The sequence below is a fragment of the Punica granatum genome, chromosome 4 (genome assembly GCF_007655135.1).
Source record: "Punica granatum isolate Tunisia-2019 chromosome 4, ASM765513v2, whole genome shotgun sequence".
In the NCBI taxonomy this organism is placed as follows: domain Eukaryota; kingdom Viridiplantae; phylum Streptophyta; class Magnoliopsida; order Myrtales; family Lythraceae; genus Punica; species Punica granatum.
The window spans coordinates 37,017,346-37,040,189 of NC_045130.1; the positions used below are offsets into that span (position 1 = coordinate 37,017,346).

At 37.5% G+C, this 22,844-nt stretch overlaps 2 protein-coding genes and 1 non-coding gene across 7 annotated transcripts; 1 reads left to right on the top strand and 2 right to left on the bottom strand.

Annotated features, from left to right (window-relative positions):
• The first annotated feature begins 15,503 nt into the window (after positions 1-15,503).
• LOC116206340 lies at positions 15,504-18,681 on the top strand. Of its 4 annotated transcripts, XR_004156662.1 has the most exons (7): positions 15,504-15,898; positions 16,248-16,369; positions 16,941-17,032; positions 17,339-17,425; positions 17,512-17,623; positions 17,902-17,988; positions 18,563-18,681. XR_004156662.1 is itself a non-coding variant. In XM_031539181.1 (6 exons), the coding sequence occupies exons 1-5, from the start codon at positions 15,552-15,554 to the stop codon at positions 17,614-17,616; spliced, it is 753 nt and encodes a 250-aa protein (XP_031395041.1). In that variant the 5' UTR covers positions 15,504-15,551; the 3' UTR covers positions 17,617-17,623; positions 17,902-18,051. The 4 variants fall into 4 exon arrangements, 3 of the variants coding, with proteins under 3 accessions (XP_031395041.1, XP_031395042.1, XP_031395040.1); XM_031539181.1 differs by lacking the exon at positions 18,563-18,681 and having other exon boundaries at positions 17,902-18,051; XM_031539182.1 differs by lacking the exons at positions 17,902-17,988; positions 18,563-18,681 and adding an exon at positions 17,743-17,884.
• On the bottom strand, positions 18,110-22,465 carry LOC116206339. Of its 2 annotated transcripts, none has more exons than XM_031539179.1 (18): positions 22,168-22,465; positions 21,902-22,019; positions 21,603-21,790; positions 21,397-21,504; positions 21,205-21,269; positions 21,018-21,123; positions 20,705-20,788; positions 20,395-20,523; positions 20,169-20,297; positions 19,995-20,062; positions 19,714-19,747; positions 19,534-19,618; positions 19,370-19,437; positions 19,166-19,279; positions 19,029-19,064; positions 18,832-18,918; positions 18,596-18,687; positions 18,110-18,463 (listed from the first exon to the last, which is right to left on the bottom strand). In XM_031539179.1, the coding sequence occupies exons 1-18, from the start codon at positions 22,312-22,314 to the stop codon at positions 18,367-18,369; spliced, it is 1,755 nt and encodes a 584-aa protein (XP_031395039.1). In that variant the 5' UTR covers positions 22,315-22,465; the 3' UTR covers positions 18,110-18,366. The 2 variants fall into 2 exon arrangements, with proteins under 2 accessions (XP_031395039.1, XP_031395038.1); XM_031539178.1 differs by having other exon boundaries at positions 20,377-20,523; positions 22,168-22,463.
• A 105-nt stretch (positions 22,466-22,570) lies between these two features.
• On the bottom strand, positions 22,571-22,642 carry TRNAP-AGG. Its single transcript has one exon. It is a non-coding gene; the product is annotated as a tRNA-Pro (tRNA).
• Between the last annotated feature and the right edge of the window lie 202 nt (positions 22,643-22,844).

Consider the following 22,844-nt stretch of genomic DNA (forward strand, 5'->3'; position numbering starts at 1 on the left):
TATATATATAGTTGTATCCCCATAATAAATAGGATTAGAAAGATAATTTTATATGCAGTATAAGGTCATAAAGGTAAATATTAAAATATAAATTGTAATTTAATATATACAATTATGATTAAAATAGTAAATGCATATAAATTATTAAATATTTTTTAATTTTTAATACAAGCATATTCTTTATTTAAAAAAAGTAATCTCAAAATTTGTTTAGAAAAAAGTACAAAAATAACATATCTATAAAAAAAATTTCCGACATAATTAGCAACTAAAAAAAATCCATTGATATGCAATAAACACTTTTGGAAAAGTAAAAGATAAATCTATTTAAAAAATTTTTAAATAAGAATTTACAAGAAGAATCTATGACAATCGATGATTTGTATTTTCTTTTTTAACTAAAAGAAAAATATGCTGATTTGCAATAAGTATATTTAAATATTGAATGTTTTTTAAAAAGTAAAAAATAAATCTATTTAAAAAATTTTAAAAGTAAGAATTTGCAAGAAGAATTTATGACAATAGATTACTTGCATTTTCTTTTTTACAAAATACACGAAATTCATCTATTATAATTTTTAATTTTTGATATTTACTAAAATCTAATATTTTGTCTGGACAATATCATTTTCTTCATCCATATTTAGTATTATTAGTATTTTAAATTATCCTTAATTTGTTATTGTATGCAATAAAATTTGCGTGGTTTCAATTGAAGAATATATATAACTTAATGAACATTTCAATTATGATGTCAAAAATTTTAAAACTATTAAAAAATAACCACTCTAACCAATAATACGTGCATAGCACATGCAAAAAAGCTAGGGTATATATATATAGATATAGATATACAGATATAGAGTAAGTTTTTTAATGGTGCTTCTGCCTTCAGAAAACTTGCAGTGCCGTTTGTTTCTCGTGTTGTCGTTGCTTTTCCTTTTTTTTTCTTTTTTTTTTACTGATTCATTTCGTATAGTTTTGCTTTGACTTGGTTTGGCAGTGAACAATAAAACTGATCCTTACACGATTTGTTCGGCTTATTCATTATTCGATTCGATTCGATGGGCAAAAGAGCGGGCCTTTCTGCTCCTTCTTCGTCTGGGTGTTAGGTATGATCGGATGCAGCCTCCTAGTTCCTACCTTGTATTGCTATAATATCTGTTCAGAAATAATGTTCTTGTGTCCTGAAATGCACAAATTTTTTAATTTATGTCGACATCCTCTCTGTTTCTTTGATGTAAATAATAATGATTTATGCAAGCTAGCTGAGCTCATATGTGTCTCTACGTACGTACTGATTATTATTATTATTATGTGAATAACAATAAAAATCTGCAGATAAACTCCCTGCCGGACCACATTCTCATTCTCATACTTTCTCTTCTGACGATGAAAGAAGCCGCGAGAACTAGCGTACTTTCTCGCAGATGGAGACGCCTATGGCTGAATATCCCGAACCTGGACTTGTCCGCTTCAGCGGAGGCGCTGGATAACCTTTGGGACCATGGAGATCGCATGAGCCTGCCAGTCGAAAAGGACAAGTATATCCATTGGGTGAACCAGCTCCCAGCCCTTGCAGTGTCCCGAGCACCGACTTTAGATAATTTCAGCGTTTAATTTCCCTTGGATGCCAGTAATTCCAGCGAGGTTGATACTTGGATTCAGTTTGCTGAGGAGAAGGGGGCTAAACATCTCGAGCTGAACTGCTGTCATGATTATGACGAATTAAGCGGATACACACAGTATGCATTCCCGCTGTTGCAGCCCAGGCTTTTGCCGAGCATTCGTCTATTGAGATCCCTCAGTCTGGATTACATTGACATCACCTCGGAACAACTTGATTTTTTCTTGTCGACATGCAAGTTGCTGGAGAAGCTGCGAGTCTCTCGGTCGCGGACTGACTGATATCGAGGTTGTTGGTCCTGATCCTCTGCAGTTGAAGTGCCTGGACATATCCTTTTGCTTGTTGGGAAGCTGTTTCCATCTCAGCCCCGACTCCTAATCTTGTCTCGTTCCAGTATTGCGGACTAGCAACCACTTTGTACCTCGAGTACGCTCCGCAGCTTGTTGATCTAGTCATTGGTGGACTGGGAGACCCCCCTGGCCCTTGCTTTTCATCCACTTTCGGTACTTTGTGCGGCTAGAGTCACTTTTATGTTACGTTGCCATCGATATTTGTTGTTTAATTTTCACTTTTCTTCTGTAGTGTTTCTGCAGCAAACTCACTCGCACACTCACACAAGGATAGAGAGATGAAGGGAGAAAGGAAAGGTTTTCATGCAAATCTGCAGAACCAGTCTGACAGTACAAAGAACGGACTTAAAAGAGACAGAATAGAAAACTGCTTCTACGTCCACAACAACTGCAGGAAAACTACTTCTGCAAACCTGTCTGTCTAACAAACCTTAAAATCAGCAATTAAAGGAACTGTCAATAATAACTCCCTAAGGACTTAATTGCAAGTTATCATAACTTTAATAAACAGACTAACACGACGTAGAGAACACAGCAGCTCTGAGACAAATCCAACAATATTTCATCGGGTTAGACAGCTTCAAAATTTTTTGTTACGGACATAGAAAAAATCTTAACGTCCCGAGTTCACACCCTTTCTAACGTGTTATTACCCACTTTAACAAGCGGTACGCACCATCCTGTGACTTCCCGGGATGAAGCACCTGAAGCTCTTGACAGTACTGCTTGATGGGATGCGTTGTTACGACGGTATTGCTATTGACGATTTGAATTCCCTGATTGGGAAAGCTCCTTTTCTGCAGCACTTAGCACTGCATGCGAGCATTTACATATACTCTCGACAGTGCATTATATACTTTTCCTGTGCCCTTGAATAGATTTTGATCAAATGAGGAACGCACTCGTGTTGTGCAGGCATATTGCTATTTGGAATCTTTCAACCCCGACGCTTCTGTCTCGGAAAAGAGAACACCGTCATCTAAATCTGCGGGTGGTTGAATATGTAGGGTATAAAGGTATGACGGGCAACGATCAGCTTATCCTGCATTTGATCGGGCACACCATTTCAACGGAGAAGCTAATCATTGGTTTTCGAGACTCGTTCTCCCTGTGATTACCTGGGAGCTGTCCAAGTTCTGATGATATGAAATTACCGGAACTGAGGGAGCGCACCTTGGAGCTCGGCTTGAAGCTAACTGCCGGAGTTCAATTGGATATCGTGTAATCCGTATTTATTCAATTCGACGAGCCTTAGAGAAAAACGTCCGGTCAATGTATATACTATATATCAAAAGCATTGCATTTATTTTCAATTTGTTTTTCTTCTTTTTTTTTTGGCTGAAAGATATTAAACTTTTCAATTTCCTAGTTTACATCATGGGATCTCACTACACTACGTTAAGCATATTTTTGGCGCAGATTCGCGAGTCAGAAATTGATCAATTTGATTGTTGCAACGTTAATTCTTCCCTTTTCTTTTTCCCCCTCTCTCTCTCTTTTTTTTTTTTTTTCAGTTACAAGGGAAGTGTATGTGCCTAGTAAAATGAAAGAGAAATACTAAATAGTTAATAAAATGACAGGGGTAAAAGGGGCACGAATAGTCCAACTGAATATCGAATCTGTAACCTCTTTATTGTTATATGAGAGCGTATGCCCCTGCAATATCTTTTTCTTTACTTTTTTACTGATTGAAAATGATTCGTAGGCATCATGAAGGAATCGCTGAAGCAAATATTATAAAAATTTCTCATGAGAATCAAATTCAGATTTAGATGGGGTGCGTGCCATTATAATATGATAAAATAATTCTTTCTGGCCGAATTGAATGGATTAGTTAATTAAACGGCCAGTCCTTTTCATGACAACAAATGCAGCATGCATGGACCCCATATATTCCCAGACCTAGGAAGGGATTAATTAAGGAGATAATGCTTGATTATGCAAGTAAGACATCGGTCCGAGCACGGTGTTCAATCAGTCATTCTCCTCTCATTCATAAATAAATTTTATTAGAAAAGAAACAAATGGAGGTCAATTGTAAATCTTTATCCTTGATTTAACATAAGCCAACATTTAAATCCATATTGGGTGGCTTGGCCCAAAGAATAATCAATTTTTTGCTCTATTTGGTCCGAAAGGATTCCTCTCTGTTTGGGCCACGAAGCCCAATTTTCTCCACCACAACCTTGGCCCTTGACCTCTCTCTCCCCACTCCCCACTCCCCTTAGAAGAAAAATGCATTCGATTCAAATGAAACTTCATGAAGTTGTTACCAATAGTTAGATGTACTATCTTAAAAAAGATCAAAATACTTGCAGTGGTACAAGTTGCTGACTTAGAATCAAGAGATTCCGAATTCTATCATGATATATATCATTGGTGGGATTTCAGTGGCCTTTGTTTCGCTTTCCCCATTTATTCTACTAAGTCTAAGTTTTCCTTGTAATAATGATAAAAAAATAATTAAATTTATGATATAATTTGTTAATATTCCTCTATGGTAGAAATATTCTATAATGAAGAGAAAAAAGGGGAGTTTTATATTATAAATGTTGACGATTTTGTTGGGTATGAAGTCTCATATAACTGTTGGCTAGATGATTAATTTTACTAATTCTCAGGCCAAATTTTTTTCCCTTGATATTAATGAGGATTTTATGATTATTTGAAAAATGATACGAGATGCTAAATATAAGTTACAATATCAATAAAAAAACTAAGAGATTTTTCCATAGCAAATGACATCAGAAGAATATAGGTCAAAAAAGTTTATAGACAATATGCACGTAGCAGCAAATCACCAATACTTCAATCTTGACCTTCAACCACCTACACGAACGCATCTCTCTCCCTCAATTATATGAAGAAAGTACTTCCTAATCAATTCCATTACAATAAAGGGATAAAAATAAAGGATAAATTACTACTTTCGTAGGGAAATGTTCTGATTAGTGGATTGACTGAATCAACCAAAAAGGATGCTAAAAAAATAATTAAAATGGGATTAAACGGAAAAAAAAAAGAGTGAAGAAGATATGGATTGTTTAATTGATTCGGCATTTATTTTCCTTAAATAAGGGTACGGAATGCAGTCTTGTGAATAGAAAAAAATTATGTTATGAGAGTTTTCCGCTTTAGTGAGTCGATAATGCTCGAATTGAATTAATTGGGATCCCTTGATTTTTGGATACTAGAATTAAAAAAAAAAAAGGTAGTGAAGGGAACAAAAGGAATGAAGAATATGACATTAGAAAGAAGAAAGTGAGGGAGGGGACATTATTAAGATTTCGTTCAAAGACTCACTCGATTGACTTTGCAAACGACAGCTCCACCAAAAGTAAAAGATGCCATTCAGATCTAATTGAGACTTGGTGCCAAATCCTACCTTTTTCTAGCCCTTGGGGAAGAAGAAAGCTCAAGTGATTTTACACTTATTCAGTACCCTTCATTGCATACTTAGGCTATAATTCTTATCTTGGATATCTCCATTTTATATAACATTACAACTAAACATTGAAGGCCGGGTGAAATTTATCTACGTATATACATGATAATTGATCGACCATATGCATTGAACACGATGACATGATAAATTTTTCACGTACAGTACACTTTTAATTTCATTAAAAAAATTAAGATGATCTGTTTCTGTTTTTATCACAATATATAATAAAATGAACGCACTTTTTTAATCGCTATGTAGGTACATTGGTACTCTCTCCATTGTCTAATATGTTCCGGATTTATAACTCGCTAGATCACTCGATGTGTAAGTGATTAAGTAAATGCTCGACAAATGCGAGGGTGCAAGATGGTAGTCGAGTTGTCAGGATGGTGGGTTACAAGAATGGAAACAAAAACATCGAGTGTGTTTGATATGCGTCTCGTCATAAAATTTGAGGATCATGTTATGTAGTTGGAACACTTGAGGAAGCATTATTGTTGCACATTCTAGGCAGCCAATCCTCTGATTCCCTTTTTAGGCTACATCATTTCCTTTTTCTTTGTTTATATATATATATATAATATAATTTCATAAAATTTCTTTAACTCATTAATATAAGCATTCTTCCCTTTTTTTTTCTTTGGTGGGAAAAATGAACATTCCTTTGAAATAATTAGTACTGCTCATCATCCTATCACTTTTATTTACTTAAATTTTATATAAGAATCATATATTGTATTCTAACAGATATATAGAATGATATTTTAAGAAAGTTATCAAAAAGATCTTTATTTTTTCTCAATATTATTACCTTTTACATGAAAGCAGTTGTATTTCATTTTATTACGCTATAACAAACATGACCTAAAGTCATTTTTCTCTCCCAAGTTCCCAACTCAGATAATTTATTAGATTGCAAAAAAAGGAAAACTCAAAAAATTTTGAAAAGAATTACTATGTATAGATTTATATCTTTTTGACTGGCATATATATATATATATATATATATATATATTGAAAAGATTGCTGGTGGAGTTCTGAACAGTAAGCACCACCTCCCTCCCCTCAGTGAAAGTGAATGGCCGCCCAACTATATATAATGTCGGTGGCATCACATAATTGGCAAATGCAATGCCAAACATTCATTTCATTTCGTAGGGTCTTTTCTATACCTTCATATATCTTGGTCACAAACCTCAATATTTGAGCATACCTCACATGCTTGGAAAGCCATCTCTTGGGCTATAGGAGATACACATGCGTAAGTCGTCATCTATTCGATATAGAACGACAGGTTAAACGTGAATGGAGTCAAGTCAACAACTGAGTAGAGATCTAGCATATATTATCAAACAAGTTGACGATACTTTGTGATCTAATAACAAAAAAAAAACCTTAATTCCAATATTCATCTATTAATATATGCTTGACTGGATTAAACATAATTTCTGTGTTCAATTTTACGAGACAACTGTCTTAGCATATGATAGAACACGGATGATTTCGTAATTATATTCGAATCTTGTTAGAAGACAATACAATATATAGTTGCAAATTGTCATTGATTTTTCTTGGGATGATGGGAGATATGCCTAGATCTTCCAAGAAGACAGCCAACCGTTGATTTTCTCTCCTAACCCCTTTCATCATCTGCCGCCGCAGCTTGCAGCTCCACGCTGAGCTAATAAATAATTATATTACTGTAATTTGTTAATTAATTTTTTTTAAAATTTGACCTGGGAGGCATATAATATTGAGCTCCAATCTAGAATTGATAATAATAAAATTCCTTTGTTAATTTTCATTTTTCCCTTAAAAAACTTATACTACGAAAAAAATAAATCATACAATGACACACGCTCTCACACGATAATTCATGTTTGTTTATTAGATTCTTTTTTAATACTAATCTCATGGGCTCCAATTGTAATAGAAAAATTTATACCACATTCAGTTGTTGTAGAAAGGTTCCACGTTCATACTGTAGAGGGCAATTAATTGATCAAAAACATTTTAAAAAATAGTCATGTACATCACACACGAGTTCCTCTTTTTTTTTTCTTCTCTTTGGCTTGCAATAATTTAAACATTACACTAATTTTTTTAATGTACTTAGGAGAGATCATTAAATTTATAAAACCTTATTTTTATTGATTTTATGGAAAACATAGATAGAAGCTTTCTGTCGTCCTTTATTAGCTTGGCTTTTTATGCACATAGATTGATTCAATATTTCTTGGGCCCAGAAGGAAATAAAGATTTCAGTGTCATCATAATATCGACAATTGACTATTCCCAACTTCTGAAAGGAGAACGTATTAGCTCACAATTGATTAATTGTCTATAGGACATTCTTTGCATTATTTATTTTACGAGATCTGCAAATAGATTTATCCTTAAAAAAATTCTTTTTTTTTAATCAGACAATGGGTTGAGACCAAATTTTACTCCAATGTCAACTTAACTTTAATCATGATGTACTTTTAATAAATTTCAAATCTTGTGCTACACATAAAATTTGCTTATAATTAGATGTGTAGTTTGCATACTACACCGTATCTCTCATGATGTTCTCCAAAATCTTTACGATAATGGATAATAGTAAAAGAAAAATGAACGGTCATTAAATTATGTTTCAAATCCACATTTTGCTTCCTTTTTCTGGATACAGACGAAAAAAACAATATTCGCCGGCACTTTAAAATACTCATTTACGCATGAAACCTTCAAAAACATGTATTATTTTCTTTGGGACCATATGCGTGTATACTTATACAATATTCCCGTGTGTAATAATTATGAAAATCAAAGTAATCCCGCGTTCAACTATTGGGATTTATAATATAAGCTCATTTCCACAAGACCAATCGAGTGCGTCGGCATTTAATCTTTGACTTTCTCTTCTTATCGGATTTTATTCAATTCACTCTAGTCTAAAGCATATACATGTCTATATATGTAGTCGTTTTCGGCTTTTCAGGCTGAATTTCGGATATATTTATCTGCCCAATCTTGGTCGTTGCATAATTATTCGATAATATCACACGTGATTTGCCGATCATTTCTTCAATGATACACAAATTTCTCAAATAATTTACGTGGAAATGTGTGTGTAAGCTAAAGAAGGTATAACTAGTTTCGGTTAATCATAAATTAATTGCAATGATGTCTTAAGGTCTAAAAAAAAATGATGCTGATTATAATTCATGCCATTAATGAGGTGATCATTAGCTCATTTTATCATTTTTTTATAAGTTGAGAATATTAATACTAGCCAATTCTCACCAATCGAATTTGACCCTACCACCGACCCCAACCGTCATCCCCATACCATTGGTGCAACATTTGATCTTTTTTTTTTTTTTGATTTTTGATGATCAATACAATATATATGCAGCATTTGATCTTGACTTAACTGTTATAAACAACTACATTTGATCCCTTAATTTTAGTTTAGACACATACAATGCCTCTAGCTACTTCAATCCATCTATGGGAAATATCGGGAAAAGTATTATATCCTCAATATACAAGCGACGTGATGCACAGAGTGTCAAATTGTCATCCTATATATGGAGATGCCCGAATATGTTCTAGAGTCTATACTACTAAAATTATTAACATCACTACAGGGATATAAATAATATATATATATATATATATCTGTGAACTTTTTTTATAAAAAAAATAAGGTATAGAGCGTTGATACGCTAACTATATATATATCAAACTATATATCAAATATAGTTAATACCCAAAATTCGTCTGGGAATTAAGAATTTTCAGTTTTGGTTTTGATCATATGTGCCTCTGTAATTAATTAGTGTTTTATTTTTTTATATTAGATTCATTAATCGAAAAAAAGTGATTTTTTTAATAATATTGGTAATGTATAAACACGTGGACCAAGACTAACCATCATATATAACTTAAAGGTGTGGAGGAAGCTTTCATTTCTGTCTCCCTCAAAACATTCTTCCAAAAACTATGAATCGCTTTCATATCTCCCTCCTCTTCCTTCTTCCTCTTCTCCTCTTCTTCGCTTCAACTCCGATGGTTCATGCGATTAATAGAAAGCTACTCCCTGACAGCCCGGGTTCGAGTGATGAACAAGTGTTCCAAGTCTCAGCTGTTGCGCCTCCTCCATTCGCCAGCAAAACCAGGGTTTTTGAAGCAGAGAAGCGAAGGGTCCCGACTGGATGGAACCCTCTCCACAACAAGAGGTAGCTCTCTCGAGTTAGCCATATAGCTAGCGAGGTAGCTAATATAGAAGTTTTCCGAAAATTAATTTTCCAGATACATATTCTTTATCGTCTCTTGCTTATCGACTACTATATATGTGCTCTTCATGAAGGATACATATGATCTATGTATGATCTATTTATCCATGTATAAGTGAAATAGTAGAGATTCTGTACAGAAGATATATAAAAGAGTGATCGATCGGTGTTGTTGAAACAATAAAGCATCAAAACTTATTTCATATATCGTTTTTCTTTTCTGGATAATTATGTTGCAGTTTGTAAAATGGTTCACCAGATGATATGAATATTATTGTGAGAGTGAGATGATTGAAATTATATCAATGAGTGATAAATGATTGATTATGTGTAGTTGGGATGATTAATTATCTCTCGCATGCATGTCAAACTAAAGCATATATGAACTATAATTTCTTTTATATACATTCAGTCCTAATCTATAAAAAAATAAGCATATCTTTGGCACACTATATAATATATATAGATCTGAACTAAGCAGAGTTTGATTAAGTGCAGCTTAAAGATACATATAATTGCAAATATATATCACTGTGTCCAGTGTCCACGGTCAGTAATCATATCGACCTTTGTTGAATCACATAGGAAGGCATGATGTCTGACTAATTCAGAGATCAAGGGTTCCATGCTAATTAGACAATTAATAGTCGCAAAACGCTAATCAACTGCGCTAAAATGATATTTATTAGTTTGAATTGTTTAACCCGGTCAGATTCTTTTTTGTCTTAACTGTTTGGATGTATCAAATTAGTACATCTACTTATTAGTTATTATACCCAAATGCTTGCTAGATCCATCTCCAATTCACTCGTCAAACATATATGCAAATAGCAGAAAAGCCCCACGATCGAATTGACAACCTGATTAGAAAAATGAGAATATGTATTATATATTTCGTACAAAAACTGATAGATAGATAATCATGCAATCGGTGCAAATCTTATATATAAATATATGTATCTATTATCTGTATACAGATATATATTTTCTGCTACGCCCTGTCCCTGATGAATTAGACATGTCAGATGATGACGATCGAGCTCCCCAGTCCGGACTGCAGTTAGTGTGCATGGACGTCTCCTTGGCCTTTCCCAAGAATTTGTCCTTTCTTGGAAGTATTATGGTTCGTCTGATTACAAAGTTAAACTCTACTTTACTACAAACTTTTTAAAATTTTAAAATGACTCAAACTTTTTAATATTTTTCAAAATGTGTCATACCCCTTCTCTCCTCACTGTCCATCGTCTTCCTTCATGCCCATCTCTCTTCTCTACCCGATTTTCCTTCAAATCTCCTCTTGCCCATCAAGAAAGTTAAGGACCCGTTTGATTTGTAAGTTTGATTTTAGAATCATGATTTTGATTTTAACTCAACACACTACACAACAAAAATATACGTTTTCCAAGTCAAATTTATAATCTCATCTCATTTGTCCTTTTCTACAATCAAAATCAAAATCAAAATCAAACTTACTTTAACTCTAAAATCAAACGCACCAGTTAGAGCTTTCGATTCGACTCAGAAAGATCGATTCTTAATTCCGAGCAATCAATTATGGATTCGAGCTCCCACGCGATTCCCTTCACGGAGTTCCTAGAGGACCTTCGGATCTGCATGCTCTCCTTCCTCTCCCTCCCAGAGATCGTTGCCTTTGCTTGCATGCCCTCTGTGTGTAGCCAGTTCTGGAGCCTCACCGCCGCAGCTGTCAGCCCAAGCCATCCTCCACACGCCTCACCGCTGCCTCTCATGTTCTTCAAATGGGACCTCGTTTTTCGCCAACTTAAGGGTCTCCCCCTCCCAGGATGGCACCTATGGCATCATTAAGTCATCGTTCCTGTGGTTGTCCCTCTCCCCAAGCGGCAAGGCCGTGAACTTCCTTGACCCAGATGGGAAAAGTACTAGCTTTCCGTTTGAGGGAGTAGCAGGGTTGGTCTGAAACCCTAAAATCGGGAGAGAGAGAGGGGGGTTGAGTGGAGAGAGAAGGAATGGGGTATTTTTTGAAAAATAAAAAATTTATGGGTCATTTTTTAATTTTTAAAAGTTTGAAATCAAACGAAATCATAACTTCACTCCGATACTAAATGCACCATAAATATTTCTATTTTTTTTATAGAAAGACGGGACAAACGCCATGAAAATTAAGAAGTACAAAAATAGACTGTGGCGGCCCTTGCAATATCTGTTAATAGTAAAGAATCTATTCATTTGAAATATTAAATGTTTCTTTACATACACACATAATATATATATACACATACAAATACACATACACACATATATATATATATACACACATTCAAACACAAACGTAAATTATAATGTATGCGTATATATACACTGTGAACATGAAATGTTCGGTTTGATGATCGATTTCGAGTGGGTTAGATCCTCGTCTACCATGTGGGTCAAGGCATGACATCCCATATATTAACAACAAGACATGCATGATGACTATTTGCGCAAGGAACAACTCACATATTGATACACTATATACATGTGTAAACCCTAGGCGATATTTTGGATTGAAAATGCCCCTTTTCCCATTTAATCAAAAGACAAAAAATGTAAACTAGCATTTTTTTTTCAGTACGTATTATTTGATATCTAAAAATCTAATGCATTCCAATTAATTCAATTCGAGTCGAATCGGCCTAATAAAATATAAATCTCTTCCAACATGAATTTCCATTCTCCCAATACCTTACAAATTAGCATTTTCATCGGATCAATCAATACACTCAAGGGGAAATGGAATCTCTCTGTCTTTGACATACTTCCCAAGCAAGAGCCCTTGCTGAGAAAAATAGTGAATACCGAACATAAAGACGGTAAGGAAGTTCCATAAAAGGTATATGTCATCAGAGCAATATTTTCAATCGATATATAGGCCCTGATCGACTGAATATTTGTCATCGATCGGACTTCGGATTGGAAGTCTCGTTGTGCGCGCGCTAGCGCGGGACCATGGGAGCTGATGAAGAGCACCTAAAGTGGTGCACACGCGCTACCGCACATCCACCATCGGTAGGACCTTTTGAGGTGCGCTGCGCGGCGCGCATGGGAGTTTGTTTTCAGACGTTGTAAAGCTGAGGAAAAGTAAAATCATTTCGCAGTTGAATTTATTATTTATATTTGGTCTCCTCGCTCTTTCCTCCAAACCAAAAAGATGATGTTCCTCAAAGTCAACGAACCCTTTTGTGGTCAAACATACCCTTTACTTTCATGCAGGACCTGTCAAATGCCTGCCCAAAATTAATATATATATGTTTAGACTGGACTAGACTCATACGTGTGGTTCTTTAACGTGATGAAAGTTTGACATTTTGTGTGTGTAGACCGTAGGTTTTTCATTTGTAAAATGCGATTAGTGCGATTCACTAATCCCAAAATTTGATTACATCTTTTTCTGCCTCATTTAGAAGGTTATATCTATATCTAAAGCTTGTTTCTCATGCAAACATAAAGTCAAACAACCAAATAACACGCACACATATATCCTCCTAATATGTATTCTTTTTCTGTTACGGATACTCTTACAACAAGTATCGAATTTGTAATATCTTAGTTACTAGGTGAAGGCGTGCATTATTACTTTGCACATCTTTTTTATTAAAATTAATTTTGTAATGAAAATTTAGATGAAAGAGTTCAAGCAGGCTAATTAGGAACATGAGGGATGAAAGAGAGACGGAGTGAGAATAATGGGAGAGAGAAGAGATTGAGGAGTTGTGGAGAGAAAATATAGTAGTTACAAAAGGGGTCTTAATGCAGTAGTATAAAACACTGACTTGAAATTAACAGGTCCTAAGTTCAACGATTACTAGTGCTACTCATGTACCATTTTATTTTGCTTTATTTATATTTTTATACTAGTCCCATGGACATGCCTATCATCGAGTGGAAAAATAAAATTAGCCACTTGTCCCTTTAACTTACTCCACACCTTTTAATTAATAATTTTTTTTTTTACAATGGACAATTTGAGAAGAGAGAAGGTACACTAACTTCTAATTTTTTTTGCCCTTTATTTGTAATATAGATGTATATGGATATGGATACATAATGTGTGTATATGTGTGAGTATATATATGGACAGAGTTATAAATTATTCTTTATCTGTTTGTAATAAGTAAAACCACTGATAGTCAAATAAGCCGGAAACTTGTCCACAATGACCACCGTGAATGTTAGACTAAAAGGGATCATCATCAATCGTACATAAATATCCAACTTATTTATATCTCAACTTCAAAGTCCAGCCCATTATTTACTCAAGAAAAGTCCAGCCCATTATTCACCCAAAAAATGTCCAGCCCATTTACCAAAAACCTCCAAGTCCAGCCCAGGTAGACACACCGCTGCCAGAAACATGCATAACACTCTTTTTTTTTTTTGGCCTGCAGTGCCAGGTCCTAGTTTCAATAAATTGTGTGGCTGAGAAATGTAAACACAAGCACCCCTTTTGGGGCCAAGCTTGATTTGCAAAACGTATCAATAATTCTTTTAACTATATAAGTAAACCGGTTGAAAATGCTTCATGTGAGCATGCCGGCATGTTACCCATGATTTATCAAGATCGTATATTTTTCCGCTGTTATGTAGTCAAAATATGACTCGAAACAAGCAACAGTCCATTGACGTACAAGAATTCAATCCTACTAATTATATTATGATTGTTTTGATTAAGATTCAAAAAACTTGGCTGACAAGAAACAAACACTGGCCATAGAACTAAGTGTTGGGAATATGGGAAAAATAAAAAAATAACCATAAGCTTATATGAGGCATGGGTACTAACACTTATCAGCTTGAGATTTTAAGTGAAAATGAACTTGAACCCGTATAAATCCAATGGAAATACAACATCTTATTAGAGCCTAGGTTGGTATATGCCAATCGAAATTTAATACCACCAACAACATATCTCACTCATATGATGTTAACTTAATGGTTTATTTAGTTCCTTTTTTTTTGTTCTTTTTTATTCTTCCACCTGAGTCAACATTTTCGGATTTAATTGGAGAAAATGACACCAGCCAACCGTGGGCCTTAAGAAACATATGATCTCAATTTAATACCTAAAGTTTGTCTACCACCTTAACTTCTCGCACTTTATCATTCTTATCTACCGAGGTCATGTGAAGTACAGTCGCAAGAGCTCCAGAATGTACCACAACTTATGATCTGCTCGATCTGATATACATTGCTGAGACTTTCAATTGCTCAAAATGTTATTCAAATGTAAAAGAATGCGTGGAGTTCAATAGAGAACCCAAACACTATTAGTTGGATTTTCTTTCTGGTCACGAATCAAAATTGTAGTTCGTAAAAGATTCAATTGGAGCTTGTGAGATGGACTATATAAGTTATATATATATATATATATATATGAGACATCTCCCAGACATTGCTCAATCTGATAGACACTGCTAAGATTTTGTATTGCTTGAAACTTCATTCAAATAGACGCTGCTTACATGTTAAACTATTTGCAGGATTGTCCTAATAAAAGTAACATTCAGAATCCATGTAAGAAATGACGCTTTTTATTATGTGATGAGTTGCTCGGATGTTACCTTTCATCACGGCTCGAGTGTATGGTTTGTAAAAGATTTGGATGGAGCTTGCGAGATGGGCTACATTAGTTACACATAAGTTATTTCCGAGCAGCATCGATCAAAACGAACACCGGGAAACCTTTGGGGCCAAATCAGAATTTCTTGAATTAAGCGGCACGAAAAAAAAACGAGGGGCCTATAAATAAACGACCAATCAAATTTCAAAACATCAGAGCCCCCAAACGGGAAATTTTAACAATTCCGATTTCCGACCGACAAACGAACTGAACGATGAGTTTTTTGGCGGGGAGATTAGCCGGGAAAGAGGCCGCCCACTTCTTCCAAGAGTCCAAACACGCCGTCACCCGCCTCGCCGAGAAGAAGCCCCGCCCCGCCGCCTCCGAGCCTCCCTCCGCCGGGCCTCCTCCGGATTCCGCCGCGGACGTACTTCCGGAGGTCTTGAGACACTCACTTCCCTCCAAGCTGTATTATCAGCCGTCCGATCCCTCCTCCTTCTCCACTGCCTCCAAGTGGGCCCTCGAATCGGATCCCCGTCTCCGGTCGGGCGTGTCCCCGGACGCGCTGAACCCTCTCAGGGCTTACCTGACCCTGCCCCAGGTCTCCTTCGGCCCCAAAAGGTCCTACCGTCTGCTCCCCGTTTTTCTTCTCGTGCTAATTTTGGTTTGGAACTAGGCGTTTTGTTTAATCCAGCTGAAAATTTTTGAAATTTGCGGAAGATATTTGAGCTATCGGGAAGCGGTGCAGCTAAATTCAACCTGGAGATTGGTTTTTGCCCCCCGAGTTTTCGATCACGCGCCTTGATTTTGCATCGTGTTCTTGAATTTGCTTCTAGTTCTTGGAGTTGATCGGAAATGAAAAATCCCAAATGAAGCTAAAGCATCAAAGCTGATGACTTGCGATTGTCAATGAGCTTTCGCATCATTTCACAATGTTGGCATCCATAATCAATGTCTAAACTCCATGCAGGTGGCAGTTGCCAGAGGTGCAGGGCAAGGTTTTGGCTTCAACTGCTAATGAGTTGCGTCAGGATAGGCATGTAACTATTAATCCCGAGAAGTTGAAGGCTGCTGCTGAAGGGCTTGCAAACAGTATGTTCTACCGATCCTGTGCTTTGGTTGAGAGTTGAGACAATATTATGACTTTTTATCAAACTTTTGGTGCTTGCATTTGTGAGAATTCTGCAAAAGGGTTTCACTTTGAGAGAGGCACTGGTTGGTTTCAGTGGCCCTGGGTGAGAAACATTTGTTATGCGCATGGAAACGATGTCTCTCATCTTAACCGTCTAAGCTTGGCACTTAAGACTTGGTGTGAGCAGGAAGAAGCTGTGATTTCAAAACCTTTTCCCCCTTTTGTTGAAAGAATTGGATTTTCATGACTTGAAGTCGTTTTCTACCAAATAATTGAGTTCCTTATTTTATACGAGCAAAGGCTTTAACGGGAAAGAGTCATGTACGGTTCAGAAGCTACAGTATGTATGATGAACTGGGGATGATTGTTGGTTTTGATGCCCTGCTTTATCTCTAATTCATCATCGTGATGGTTTTCTGAATAATTCAGCAGAATCAAAATTTCAAGCTTTTAAAAAGACTTTTCTATCTGCTCGGAGCTTTTCTCATGGCTTTTAGTAGAATGTTATGCGATGATTCTTCTCTGTTGCAGTCGGGAAGGCATTCATTGTTGCTACAGTGCTCATCTTCGGTGGTGCTTCTTTGGTTTTCGGAGTGGCAGCCTCCAAATTAGACGTCCATAAGGTATGTTTGCAATACTGCTAGCATCCGCACTTGGCCGTCTTATCTTTCAAGCAGAGAGGGCTTATGTTCTGAAAAAATTTTGTGAGCCATGGTGAAAGCATGCATTATTGCTTCTCTATATTGATGCGATTAAGTCAGGAAAAATCATATTTCACACCGTTGCTACATCCAGTCAAATATATTTAGAATGTTTCCTTTCCAGTTTGTTCGCCGTTGGCATACTATTATCATATCCGACATCCAACTTGCTGACAGACCTAGGATAGATACATACTTTCAAAAGGTGATTACGGTTTGCCTTTACAGGGTGATGATATAGGAGCTAAGGTGAGAGACAGGATTCATCCCAAGTTTGAGACAATCAAGGAGCAGGTGGACCCTCTAAGAGGATGGGTATGCGAATCAAATTTCTGACCTCTATTTACTCCCTTATTCTTGTGGGAAGACCGGCAGAGCTCATCTTGTCCTCCTAATTACAGGTTGAGAACATGTCGAAGAAATGGAAACTAAAACGAGAAAACGAGATCAAGCAGAAGCCTATCATCAAGGAGCTTAGCAAAGTACTGGGTGTGAAGACTGAATGACTATCAGGTTATTAATATCTTCCCATCTGATGTGAATAGTTATAGATTGCTCGGAGTTTCCTCGCAGAATAAGTTAAGAGGGGCACGGCAAATTTTGTAATCTGTGATGTGTTATCATTCTATCAGCTGTGAGAATGAACGGTGGGTTCTTGATTGGCATGAATGAATGTCTGAAGAGAATCTGTTGTTGATTCCCTTTTCGACTGCGGAGTCCTGAATCTTCATCCCTACAGCAATCTATTGCGAGATCATTGTTGCTTTTTCATAATTCAAGCGATCATTCAGGTAACTGGTGGCTTCTTTGTTGTGACGGAGCTTCCAGTTGTTGATAGAGTAAATGCGCTAGCACTGGATTTAGCAGCAAATTTTCAGGTTTTCACCTGCTCTGCTCTCATCCTCTTTGGTTCTTCTAAACATTATTGGTAATAGCCATCGCCGAATAAATAGCTTCCGTTCGGAAGCTTAGAATAGTCTGAGCTGGAATTGCTTGATGTTGATATAGAAGCTTTCGATTCTCACCATCATTATGAAACCAAGCAGGGAGAAGATCAGCCCGGCAGTAAATGAACAATTTTCCTCGAGAACTAAGAACAAGCTGCCCCAACTATATCTCCTATCTATAACTTGTTCCCCAGTTCTTATATGTAATCGTGCTCTCTTCTAGTTTACTTGTACCTTATTCAGATATCAGAGCAAAAACATTAAGAAAAATTGGAATGGGCGACGGACCCGACAATCCAAACAATGAGCTCATAGCTCATAATCTAGACCAGCTCCATACTTCCAAGCCTCGAGATTTCTCTTCCACTCGTATTTCGTCTTGGGGGGAAATGAATTCACCATAGGCCTAAGCAAGAAGATGACGAACTAATTATAGTTATGATTTTGTAAATACTTCTCATGCACGTTTATGATGTAAAGATATCGGTGTAAAAAATTTCTGCAGAATTATTGTCCAAAATCAATGTTGAGTTGTTACCTGATAAGAGGGTCGATGAAGGTCGATAGGAATGTGTACGAGCCCAGCATGAAGAAGTGCCTTGACCAGTCAAGCAGCACGGGAATGCCCACCTGAAGACAGAATAATGAAACAGGCAACAGGAAGGCTCGTTATGATCCGTCAATTTTTTGGAGACAGCTATCAGTGGCATGAGTTCGATTAGGCAGCAACTTTGAGGAGAGGAAGAGAAAGGTACAAAGCTGACTGTTTATTACCTGATTGAATATAGACGGAAGTATCTGAGGCTTAGTTATCATAACAAGTCCTAAAGTCTTGGTGAGGGGCCAAAATTGTATGACATCCTGCACCGGTAACAGAACCGGAGTCTTCAGAGAACATACCACAGCAGACCTTATTTTTCTGGGACAGATTACTCACGTAAGGGTCCTTGTGCAGATGGAAGGAAGCTCACCTGAAGAAACGGTCTCAGAACTGGGTCCCCCAGCTTCTGCAAGAAGAGAGCCAAAAACTGATCAGAGATTGGCAAGAGCATAGGAGGAATCAAAAACTGCTCAACACTTTTTTCGATCGATAATGACAACAGATTACCTGCATACACTGAAAATTGATTGAAAGAAGCTCATTGATGAAATCTGATGAAACACTTGTCCGTTGCTTTGCCGACATGGCTCTCTGGAACAGCCACGATGCACTGAGGTTGGGCTGTTGTACGAGAATCCAAGATTCAGGATTTCCTTCTTTTTCCAGAAGGATTAATCAAACACACACTGAAGGAGAGAGAAGGCCACTGACCATGTAAGGGTTCAACAAAGACAAGCTATGCGAGTCGAGAAAGTCTCCTGTGATTGCTTCATAAATTCCTTCATTCAAGCATAACAATTGATTAATGATTGCTGGCAGGACCAATAAGTGGTATAAAAGTTGGTTTACAACATCGTAAAAGATGAAGTATCTACCATCTGATAATCTACCAAGATGTCTGGTCAAACTACCAAAACCCCCAAATGAGACTGGTGACTGTATCCCGCTAGCATCACCAAACTGCAAAGGAATACGATGATGAGTCTTGGGTATAATTATAATTCGACAAAACTCATAAGAAGGGCTTTAAAAAGTGAAGAAAGAATATTGAGAACCTGTAAAACACGATCAAAAGCTGCCGGCAGTGGACTGTCAGGTCAAACCTCCCGATTTGCAGGGAAAAAAGGTCTTATTATTCATGAGAAGTAAATATGCAAAATTTAACATGAAGTAACAGTCCAGATGGTCTTCGACAATTTAACGATTTGTTCAAGCCAATCCAGTAAGAAAACAAAATGCAGGATGCAAATATTTGTAAGAGGAAGAAGCCCTTCAGCTTTGTTCCCTTGGTGCAAACATTCAGAGTCATACAATGTGATAATGTGGTCTATCATACCTTTCACGATATGTGGGGAAAATGCCGTATATTACTCTCGATATCTTTAGATCGTCAAGTGAGACTCCCTGCAATAACGACTACTGTCAATTCTGCAACTAAATTTTTACTGTCGAAGAGCATGCCGATCTCAAGCTCTAGGAAATGTCCAAGGGAGGTACCTTGTCAACTAACCTGATACTTCGGCATTAGATCCCAATAGGCTTCCAGTAGTTCTTCTAATTTCGGGCAACGGGGTTGGGGATCGACATAGGAGAACATATACGTGGTGCGATCTTCAGGCCCAGAACCAGCTGGGAATGCCTGTTCAGCGGTCGGAGAAGCTTTAACTCACATGACAAAGGATATTTTGATAGATTGCTGATATGCAAAGCAAGCTAACCTCCCAAAAGAGCTGTACTTTTGATTCTCCGACTTGCTTCACGGATGAACTGCTGTAGATGACATCACTGGTGGAGTTGTTGCTGAAACCACGGGCACAAGATCCCACCACAAGACAAACACCATCTGGCTTCATTCCACCTCTTATCTAGGAATGATAATGTATAAGATTATTACAGGACCAAGATAAAAACTAGTAGGAATGCAGGAAACCAAGGTATTTGAACCTTATGTAGCTAAGGCTCAGCTACCACATGTTGCTAGCAGAATGAAAAAATCAACCCTTAATAATGGGAACGATGAGTATTGCATTAAAGCAAGATTTTGACCTGTTTCACAATGGGAGAGAAGTTTCCTGTTGCATCGATGACGAGACGCGATGCCAAAACATTCCCATCTGCTGCTTGCAAAACCTAAAGGCCAAAAGCGGGTCAACCAATTTGCCACCGGAATAACCGAATGATGTTACCTAAGTCCTTTATGATTTCCCAATATTTTGTCCACATGCTACTATTTTTCATGTAGAGGTGCAACATGCAAATATAACTTAAACATCAAATTACATGCTTCCAGAAAGTTGGGCAAGAGAATTGTTTTGAACGAAATTGCCAAGATAAGAAGCAATCACTAGTATATGCTCACCGCTGCATCATCAAATATGTATAATCTGGACAAACTGCAACCCTCAAAAATGATCCCACCAAGTGAAGTGAAACGTTCTCTCACATTCTCTATGAGCTTTACAGGCCTGCATGGGAACTTCTGTCAAAATACATGCTCAAAGCAATTCAAGCTAAAAGTCAAATACGATTGGCACGTGATAACTCACGAAATACCAAGATTGAGAATGTCTTCAACCCAGATCTCGCCCTTTCCCTCGAACCCGCATCTGTTCTGGTCAATCCAAGACATGAGAAAAGTGAATCTTCTGTTAACGGAATAGTTCTCGAACTGAACAACCAAAGACTCACAGTACACGAAGGTGGAACTGTCAACTTAGAAATGAAATCGTCAAACTTACAGGATTAAACTTTGCAGCTACGGCCCTATCAATATCCTCTTCTGCTAGGACGCCAACTTCAACGAGCTCCAAAAGCTCCTTCTTTGAGATATTCCACTCCTGTTCCCTCTGATAATCGTGGAAAAACGACATTGCGGTCATCATTTGCCAAATCAATCAGCTGTTCCTCATGACAAAAAACGTATCCTGCAGCACGGTATTAGTACCCCTTTTAAGATGTTCCTTTCGACAACACCAACCCGAAGGCCCTTGCAACTAAGGGCCGTGGCAATGAAAATTCCCAGAGTGCCTCCGCAGACAAGCACATCAAACGTATCTATGGCTTTCCCAGCTAGATCCGACTTGCTCAAGAGACCCTGAGTTCTTGTGACTACTTCCTGCGGCTCCTGCGCGACTGCAAAAACAGAAGCTAAATAAGCAGCTCGAAGACCGTATATTCGTACATTGGTTTCTCCCGTTATCAATATATCATCATAAATAAGGCAAGTTGTGACACGGAAGCTACCCCTCTCAGCAGAACAGATACTGGACCAAACCCGGTCCAGTCTCTTCAGTGCCCCATACGAGTAGGCCCCGCCAGCCCCACCGACTTCCCCGCTAACTGAGATGCTCTCCATTATCCTCTAGAACATCAGAGTTCAGCTCATCATGATCAACCCGAGCAACCGGCAACACATACAAGTATTTATTTCAATCTATTTAAATCCAAAGGAACAAGCATCCCAAGTTCGGTACTTCAGATGGAGCTGGGATTTGAGACGCGAATGAAACCTGTGTTCTAGTGGGAGCCGCAGTTGTCGTCGGCACTTGCTGCTGCAAGCAGAAGACTCGTCTTCCTCGGCTGCTGGTCCTCTCTCTCCTGAACGGAGGACTCGGACGAAGGAAGCCACTGACTGGTCCGGGCTGAAGGACCGCCATTGCTGGATCAATGACTTGGGTCGAAGAAGAAGAAGAAGAAGAAGAAGAAAAGGCTTTGAAGGTATGGAATCGCCGGAGGGATGAAGCCTTGACCTGACTTGAGGACAACAACTCGACACGTTTTAAGGTTCTAACGGCCAAAAACTGTCCCTCTTCTCTCCCTCGCTCATTAGTCATTTCCTTCGTCCAACAGCATAAAAATAACTTAATAAAAATAAAATGCAAATATGATTAAAAAAAAAAGGAGTTGGAATTTGGGGCATTCCGAGAATTGAACTCGGGACCTCTCGCACCCTAAGCGAGAATCATACCACTAGACCAAATGCCCATTTTGCTAGCTTTTCTATGTAACTTCCAAAAACAAGCTGCACGAGCCCGGCATCCAACAGACCACGCGTCATAGGTCAGATTAGAAGCAGAGCAGTGCAGTGCAGGTTAAGGTTAGTATGATAAAAATTCTTATTTTTCCGTAAAGATTATTGCAGATTCCAAATCGGCATCCTTGTTGTGCCGAAACTGCTTTCGTAGAG

Bases quoted from the DNA above. Each gene is read 5' to 3' on its own strand.
- LOC116206339 (XM_031539178.1), bottom strand. From the start codon at position 22,314: ATGGCGGTCCTTCAGCCCGGACCAGTCAGTGGCTTCCTTCGTCCGAGT. The intron at 21,505-21,602 runs GTACTAATACCG...CACGATTATCAG, and splicing joins AAAGGAACATCTTAAAAGGG to AGGGAACAGGAGTGGAATAT. The intron at 19,280-19,369 runs GTCAGTGGCCTT...CTCGTACAACAG, and splicing joins CTTTGTTGAACCCTTACATG to CCCAACCTCAGTGCATCGTG.
- LOC116206340 (XM_031539181.1), top strand. From the start codon at position 15,552: ATGAGTTTTTTGGCGGGGAGATTAGCCGGGAAAGAGGCCGCCCACTTC. The intron at 15,899-16,247 runs GTCCTACCGTCT...AACTCCATGCAG, and splicing joins GTCTCCTTCGGCCCCAAAAG to GTGGCAGTTGCCAGAGGTGC. The intron at 16,370-16,940 runs GTATGTTCTACC...TCTCTGTTGCAG, and splicing joins TGCTGAAGGGCTTGCAAACA to TCGGGAAGGCATTCATTGTT.